This window comes from Propithecus coquereli, unplaced genomic scaffold (genome assembly GCF_000956105.1).
Source record: "Propithecus coquereli isolate 6110/MARCELLA unplaced genomic scaffold, Pcoq_1.0 Scaffold266, whole genome shotgun sequence".
Classification (NCBI taxonomy): domain Eukaryota; kingdom Metazoa; phylum Chordata; class Mammalia; order Primates; family Indriidae; genus Propithecus; species Propithecus coquereli.
The window spans coordinates 383,516-392,631 of record NW_012148241.1 but is presented as its reverse complement, the minus strand read 5'-3'; the positions used below and the strand labels follow the sequence as shown (position 1 = coordinate 392,631).

General features: G+C 34.0%; 1 protein-coding gene across 1 annotated transcript in view; it reads left to right on the top strand.

Moving 5' to 3' along the window:
* Nucleotides 1–9,116, top strand: part of LOC105812823 (roundabout homolog 2-like) — a 742,657-nt gene that overhangs the window by 588,796 nt on the left and 144,745 nt on the right. The window contains exons 10-13 of the mRNA XM_012647378.1: nucleotides 2,312–2,393; nucleotides 2,829–2,991; nucleotides 4,609–4,775; nucleotides 7,878–7,999. Of these exons, the coding sequence (XP_012502832.1) occupies nucleotides 2,312–2,393; nucleotides 2,829–2,991; nucleotides 4,609–4,775; nucleotides 7,878–7,999 (534 nt within the window). The remainder of the gene's footprint in view (nucleotides 1–2,311; nucleotides 2,394–2,828; nucleotides 2,992–4,608; nucleotides 4,776–7,877; nucleotides 8,000–9,116) is intronic.

The window sequence follows — 9,116 nt, the reverse complement described above, 5'->3', positions numbered from 1 at the left end:
GATTATGATGATGATACAGAAAGGAGTTTTATCAATTATATTTTGGTTTTTGATATCATTTTTTTATAAACCGCAAGATGAAAACATTGCTCTTTTTCTGTAAGATGACCATCTTTATAGAGGGATAAAAATAGACTTTACAGTACTTCAGTCATACAGGCAAGAGAGGGTTTCTGTAGGTCATATTCCTTTGTGTTTTACTATTTCTTTTTTAGTACTTAATGCAATGGGGAAAAATAATATGATGAATACTGTGTCCTCATAGTCCCGCTAATTGGTAACTGAATCTGTATCTTTTAAGAAGCAGAATATTCCAATACTCATTAAAACATACCTACCGCAGCTAATGTCAGACTTGTATCTCCACACAATGACAAGGAGATGTAGTTAAGAAGCATTACCTACATACACTTCTTTTAGCATTTGCAAGTAATAACAAGTGCTACATTTTAGTTCAACAGCTATAATAAAATGCAAATTCTTTTACTCTTGCACAGACCATATTCAAATGAACACCCCATTAAAATCCAACCTCAGCTCATTATATTTAGTTTGTGAGTGATGCTTCTTAAATGCAAAGATTTCTAATGACTGTAATGCGTGCACAGCCACATTTGAAAGAATGGCTCTTTCCACAATGGCTATCCCCATCATCCCTCTGTGTAATAGAAGACGACTGTATAGAGATAATCTGGCAAAGAATGACATGCCAGAGCAATTTGAAACTTAAGTTAAAAGACATACTGGCATTTAAAATCAATTAAGATAGTGAAATGACGGTAACATCCATGCACTAATGATTTACCTGAGAATCAATTGTGAAAGCTTGAGTCATCAATACACTTAGATTTTGAACCCGGAAGATACAATATTCTATGAACTGCCATATTTTATCAACAATTAGACTCACATTCATCACAGAATTTTAATTTTACACCTCTGCCTTGTCTTATTTTGTTTGGTTCTTGGTTTCTCTTCCCCATGTCACTTTTCCTTCACCCCTAAACTAATGCCAGTGGATGTTGCTTACAATCTAAGCCCACAAGGCTAGATCACAGAGAGGAGTTGTGAGTTGTTTCTTTATTGATCTTGGGGTATATTTTAAGGGACAATTACAAAATCTTCTGCTTTTTACATCCATAACAGAGAACTTTTGATTATATCATCAACTCTTTCTAAAAGGCTTTTGCCACTCTACAGTGAATAAGGAAACATTTCAAGTGCTCAATAAAATGGCACATTTTAAAGTATGCTTTAAAAAAGAGTTACGTATTGTGTTATTTTTATGGTCCCTTTCATCTTGACATTGCAGTGACTCCATAGCCATAGTTCGTTTGTTTTTTTTTGTTTTTTTTTTTGAACCAGAGTCTCACTGTGTTGCCCGGGCTAGAGTGAGTGCCGTGGCATCATCCTAGCTCACAGCAACCTCAAACTCCTGGGCTCAAGCGATCCTTCTGCCTCAGCCTCCTGAATAGCTGGGACTACAGGCACGTACCACCATGCTTGGCTAATTTTTTCAATATATTTTTAGTTGTCCAGATAATTTTTTTCTATTTTTTTTAGTAGAGACGGGGTCTCGCTCTTGCTCAGGCTGGTCTTGAACTCCTGAGCTCAAACGATCCTCCCGCCTCGGCCTCCCAGAGTGCTAGGATTATAGGCATGAGCCACCGTGCCCGGCAGTTTGTTTGTTTTTTAGTGATACTTTATTTTATTCACTGTTTCACTGTTGCAACTTACGTATAACTGAATACTGACCTTTTTAAAGGAAAAATTTAGTTCCCTTTAAAAAACTTATTTTCACTTTTTTCTAAGTCTTTCAAAAGAAAGGAAGTGTGGCCCCTTATTATCTCATTGCTTATTTATTCTTGGGTACATTTTGTTCATTGAAACATATTTTATTTGGGACAGAAAGAACACTTTTTCATTACTGATTCTCTGAGAGTTCATAAAAATCTGAATAAATTCTATCTTGAATTGTCCACATCTAACTCTGATATATTAAAGCCCTACCGTAAAATGGAATTAAGAGAGAAGAGTATTAATGAAAAAAAAAGAGAGGGGCAAATAGAGTTTATCAGACAAATAATATTTAGTTGTAGAAACTTAAAAAACCCTTTTGAATCAATGTTATGAATAACATTATTGAGTTTATTTTATTATTTCATACATACATATGATTGACTCTCATGCACAATTTGGACCACCAAATGACACAACTAATTTTAATAAATTAAATATTTCCTCATTGACGTTGAGTAATTATTCTACAAATAGATTACAACAATAATTCACTCGCTTCTATGCATGCTAGATTTCTGATACTGGCACCTATACTTGTGTGGCTACGAGTTCAAGTGGGGAGACTTCCTGGAGTGCAGTGCTGGATGTGACAGGTGAGTTCTTCGCAAATTATATTAATAGCAGAAATCTTGAGCCCCTTTTAATGCTAGATCGTTATCAAATAAGTTAAGGAGAGATCAAGTTTCTTAATTCAGTGAATGTCAATTTAAGTCTGTATATTCAGTGCCAGTTTTTAATTCATGCATGAGTTTGCAAATAGAACTGCATTTGTCAAATTCATTTGTCCTTGATAATCTTGTTATTTTACTTCCTCTAAAGCACAAGCAATTCTAGCGATTATGTGTAAAAGTAAAGCTTATCTTATTAACATGTAGGAGAAGTAAGTATTCACTGACATATGTCTGATTCATGGAGATGAATTGCTTATAGCCTAGGTTAACTCCTTTAATAGACTGTTTCCTTCTTTTAAGTATTATTGTCAGCTTATGCAATCAGGAATGAAGTTTTTTTCTGTCTCTCCTCCGTAGAGTCTGGAGCAACAATCAGTAAAAATTATGATTTAAGTGACCTGCCAGGGCCACCATCCAAACCACAGGTCACTGATGTTACTAAGAACAGTGTCACCTTGTCTTGGCAACCAGGTACCCCTGGAACCCTTCCAGCAAGTGCATATATCATTGAGGCTTTCAGGTATGGGACAATTCCTTTTTTCTCCATTGGGTTTTTGCTTTAGCTCTTATATTCTAAAATATCACCTGAGCTATCCTGCTGTTATATTTTAAGGACATTTTCAATCAATGCCTTTTAAGAATTGATCTTTTCTCTCTTACTATATTCGAGAACAGACTACATTTTTGTTTATAACTTAATTATAAGATTAAATATGCATTATCCATGACTAGGTCTGTAGTGATATAGTTTATGACATAATCACTTAGCTCCTTTATTTTTACCCTGACCATTTTAGGGATTTAAGATGATAATTTGGGCATTAGAACTAAGAAGAAAATGATTTAATTAGGCACGGGCACTTTTTAAAGTTATAGAACATTTATTGAGACATGGGACTCTGGAATCTTTATCTCTAATAATAGAGCAGAACTTAAAATAATTCCATTTTTTAAATGCCATATATTTAAATACACCTATTGGATATGGCTGAGAGAAAATTAAAAACCACAATTAAGAAATTTATTCCATATGCTTCTAGTTGCTGAAACAAAAAGATGTTTTCATTCTTTCATTTCATTATTTGAAATAATTGTCATCAACTTAAAGATATTGATTATAAATATCGTTATAAAATTATCTTATGGGAATTTGATAAAATAATTATATATATGGGAAATGTACTTTCATATTCCATTTCAATGTACTTCTATTTAACATTATAAAATTTAAAGGATAGCCACTATTCTTTGTAAACATTAGGACAAATGATCATTTTCATTTTAGGCTTCTTTAATCTATATTTAAGGTAATGATAGATACTTAGTATTCAAATTTCAAAATATTATTTTTCTATAATTTTTATGCTTTGGTACTAAAGGATATCTGAAAAATAAGCAGATCACCCTGAAAAATCACATCTTCTGTTCCTTCTGAGCAAAAATAGCATCTGACCTTAAACAAAATGTTCTAAAATGGCATCCATCTGTGGCCAGCTGTAAAGGGGGCCTCACGTGCAAATTCAGAGATATTTCACCATTCTGAGACGAGAAATCACAATACTGTGTAATGTACAATTTTATTAAAGATGTAACCAAGGGAAAATATTCATTACATGCTTCCTTTCTTCTTTTACAGATATGTAGTTTTAGAAGGCTCTATTATAATATTGCATGTGGAATTGATGCAAAAGAAAACACACCTTGTAACAGGAAAATGTGTTGGCATAATTTACTCTGTAGTCCATTTATTCTTTCTACAGGTTAATTCTTTTCAAGGTATATATATATACATTTACGAGGACCATACTTATTGTATATACTTGATGTTGTGATCTTGGCCTCTGTTCCTTTTACAGGTATTCATTTAGTGGGCTGCTGTGCATTAGCAAAGGGCTGTCACATCTCCTGGGCTGAGTTTAATTTTGTTGTGCATGGCACTTTCGTTAGGTGGGCTCGGCTTTGTTGTTGAATAAACTGAAATCATCCAAATGTTTCATTTATTGGGCTGAACACTTCAAGTGTTGTGTGTGTGTGTGTGTGTTTAATTTTCAGCCATTAACCTTTGTCATTGAAACCCAATTCCATTTCTAATACTCCTATGCCTGTTCTTTAAATGAACTTTCTGTTCGTTTTTCAGCCAATCAGTAAGCAACAGCTGGCAGACAGTGGCAAACCATGTGAAGTCCACCCTCTATACTGTGAGAGGACTGCGGCCCAACACAGTCTACTTGTTCATGGTCAGAGCAATCAACCCCCAAGGTCTCAGTGACCCAAGCCCTATGTCAGACCCTGTGCGTACACAAGGTAATTTCAACAGCTGTAAATGTGACTGGTTCTAGAAGGAATGTCAGACAGATATTTAAGAACAAGGGGATTGCATGAGGAAAAGTAAATGTGTCTGCCTCACTCTTTATAATGATGCACTAGACTTTAGCCAGTGAAGAAGAAAGCTTATTATTCACCTTGGTGAGATGTGTCTTATTTCTGGAGCTTTCAGGGTCTATTTAGTTGGAAATGAACGAAATAATTGGGTACATCTACATAGTAAGAGTGAATCCTTTAACTTAAGGCTTCACTATGTTTCGAAGGGAGGAAAAATGTTCTTCCTTTTGGAAATTAATTATATAATAGCAAAAAAGTGTTCTTTAATGAATCGATGCCCAGATAAGGGTATCAAAATTATTTCCTATTGTTCATGAATTCTCTTTCTATAGTGCGGTGGTTTTCAAAGTGTGGTTCCCTGGTAAGCAGCACCTGTATCATCTGGGACTGTTAGAAACAGATTTTCAGGTTCCTACTCAAAAGCTCTGCGGTTGGGGCCCAGTGTCTGTTTTAACAAAACCTTCTTGTAATGCTGGTGTGTAAGTTTTACAACTGCTACTAAAATGTATTTTATTAAATCAGTGGTTTAAAGAGTAATTTGTTTCAGAAAGCAGGAAATCAAGTTTTCTTCCTGAGAAATGTAATTATTTGACTAATAAAAAAGCCCAGAATATTAAAATATAATTTCAAAATGGAAGATTTCATCATTTCATCCTTAGTAACCTTTCTCTTCAGAATAAGAAGTAGCTGGAGTCTGAGGTTAATGTACAATGCTACATTCTAATCTCCCTCCTATGAGTAGGTGAAGGAAATTAACAAAATAGAAATGGTAGTTTTATTATTTGTTATAACCTACTTCCCACAGGGTTCTTCAGAAAGGGTTAATTATTTCTTATTTGTAAAAGGGTTTGAACAAGATATAATTTAAAGTAGTATTTTTATGCAATGAAAAGCACCATACAGCCATAAAATATTATTATAATTACAATGTAGTTCAATGATAGTAACTAGCATGCTATTATAACAGAGAAGGGTGCCTTAAAAAAATCAAGTGAAATAAAGTCACCACGTGACTTTGTAACATTGCTGACATGATGACAGTCAAGGGAGGAGGGAATGCCACTTTGCTATTGTTCTCGAAGCAGTAATGTGATTAATTTTCCACAATGATAAAGGGCCTGTAGGTAAAGAACCTGTCTCAGGAGAAATAAAAAGCACAACAAGGAATTTGAAGATCTGAAACTAGTTATATTTTACCTTACCTAGCTCCAGTTGCTTTTAGTGTATCTGAATTTAATGAGCAAATTAAATTATCGAATTTGAAATGGAAGAGGTCTACAATTTTAAGTCAAGAAATTAGAGCATTTAGACCATTTATATCTGTGTGGATAGAAATAGTTTTTGTGTGTAGCTGCAATGTGAGGTAAAGAAACAGAATGGGAAGAATTTGGGCATGATTAAATCTGGCGAACTTTCTTGATCATTCAATAACTATGCCAGTCACTAAATCTTGACTCATAAAATAACTCTTGGTGAAAAGGTCAAAAAAGATTAATGAAAAGTTGTTTGTGATCCGGTTTGTTCCAGTTGAAAGACTGTATAGAGCAAAAGACTTATGTTCTCTTAACAGATATTTAATAGGAAAACTCATGGGTTGTGTCTGAATGTCAGAGTTATTTTTTGATACTACACTTTCAGCAGCTTTGCACTCTGTAGAACACTTTTTTCAAAGAGCACTTCACTTTGTGAGCTCTTATTTTTCAAAGGTATGAAATGCCACGGAATCTAGAAATCTTTTATTTCATTAAAGCTAAAAATGCTTGCACTATCAACATCAAAATAGATGGCACATGTATCAACAAGGTTAATATTATTCACATAAAGGGACTTTTTTTTTCAAATCAAGTAAAACTTCACTTCGCTGTTTATGTTAAGGATGAAAAAAGTGGAACTGAAAAAAAAGTCACCAGAGTATGGTTCCCAATCATTTATATCCCAATTTAAGATAGTGTACCCGATTTAAATTAGAGTTGAGATATGCACTTAAAAATACTTTTACAGAGTGCTGCATTGTGGCCTGAGAAAGTAGGAGAAAACAAGATCAAGAAAATAAATCATTTTAAATCGGACTTCCTTCCTTAAACAAAGTAGTTGGAGAAAAGCAAATTCAATTTAACATTAAAATGCACCAGTTAAAGAAGTTGATTTCACTATGTGTGAAATTCAGTGTTTGATATCAATCAGATGGACTGAGATGTCTGTAATTCATCATTTTTTATTAATGGACAGAGAATATGTGGGGCCATAGAGTAGTATTTAGGTGACTTGTGAAGAAGGAGGCATATCAATGTATGACTGAAGGTATAACATTTTAAACACCACCATTCTTTCTTCCCTCCTCTCCCCATCATTCCTAAAGAGCAGCTGCATGACCTCTTTCGGATATTGCAGTATTGTTCAAAATTTATTACTTTAGGGCATGTTATGAACATTCTAAATTTTTCCTTCAAAAGTATTTTTGTGAATTTGGGGAGCTCCTTCCTCTGTCCCCTCACACTGTGTTTACCTTTAATGACATGATTCACCTCCCAGTCCACCATTCCTCCCTTCTATGCTCCCAGATGGAAGTAGGTCAAGAAGTAAGAAAGCACAACCTACTCATTGGGGTGAGGGATTCAGAAAATTACTAAACAGAAATTTTCAGATATGTCCCAATTTACTACTTAGGAAAATCCTTCACTATACCAACATCTATAGCTAGCTGATCTTTCTAGAGAAATCTTAGAGCAAATAATTTATGCTTTAATAAGAAAATAAGTGATCTTATACAACGTCTCTATGTGAATGAGGGATTCTAAACACTCATTTATTAGTATGTTTTTAGGAAAGATAAACATTATGTCTCAAATTGTGCCCTACCATTATATTTATGTATATAAGCTTAAATGCTTTTTGTCACAAAAGAGTTTTCATTTTTTTCCCCTGTAACTAGCTCTAAAGGAGTAATATTGGCTTATATGAAATAAATAGAAATTTTACTACACTTCTCTAAAAATAGGGAATGACTATCTTATCCAACTGCAGATATCAGCCCACCAGCACAAGGAGTGGACCATAGACAAGTGCAGAAAGAACTAGGAGATGTCATTGTCCGTCTTCACACTCCAGTTGTATTGACTCCCACCACTGTTCAGGTCACATGGACGGTAAGTTTTCAAAGGCTATGTCAGTGGTGATCTCTTCTATTCCTTTAAGGAAAACAAAACAAAATGGAAAATGCAAATGAATAAACCAAAAAATAACAATAAAAACCCTCACCATTTAAAATCAAGGGTGTAATCAATGAGAGTAAAGGAAAATATTCAATAAATTACAAAAGTAAATGGAGTAAATATAGTAAAAATTGATTGTGATCTAAACATGACATGTCTTCTGAATTTTCTAATAGCTTTATTGAAATACAATTAATATACCATAGTTAAAGTGCACACCTCCATGTTTTTTAGTATATTTAGAGAGTTTTGAAATCATCTCTAAAATCTAATTTTAGAACATTCATCATTTCAAGGTGAAACCCTATGCTCATTAGCAGTTGTTCCCCCATTTTCTCCTACCTTAGCCCTGTGCAACCATGAATCTACTCTATGTCTGTATAGAATTGCCTAATTCTGGACTTTTCATGCGAATAGAATCATGCAGTGTATGGTCTTTTGCGTTTGGCTTCTTTCACTTGGCATAATGTTTTTGAGGTTCATCATGTTGTAGCATGTATCAGTACTTTCTTTTTATTACTGAATAGTATGCCATCGTATGAATATACCACATTCTGTTTATCCCTTCATTAGTTGATGGATTTCTGGGTTGTTCCCACTTTTGGCTACTATGAATAATGCTGCCATAAACATTTGTATACAGGTGTTCGTGTGGACATATGTTTTTATTCATCTTGGTATACACCTAGAAATTGTTGAGTAATATTGGTAACGTTCCACTTAACATTTTGATGAATTAGTAAAATGTTTTCTAAAGTGGTTGTACCATGTTGTATTCTCACTAGCAATGTTTCAGTGTTCCAGTTTTTCCCAAATCCTTGCCATTTTTTCTCACATCTTTGTCAATACTTACGATTATCTCACTTTTTGACTGTCGCCATTCTAGTGGCTGTGTAGTGGTATATCATTGTGGTTTTAATTTGCATTTCTTTAGTGACTAATGATGTTCATCATTTGAGGTCTACAATTTTAAGTCAAGAAATTAGAGCATTTAGACCATTTATACCTGTGTGGATAGAAATAGCTTTTGTGTGTAGCTGCAATGTGAGGT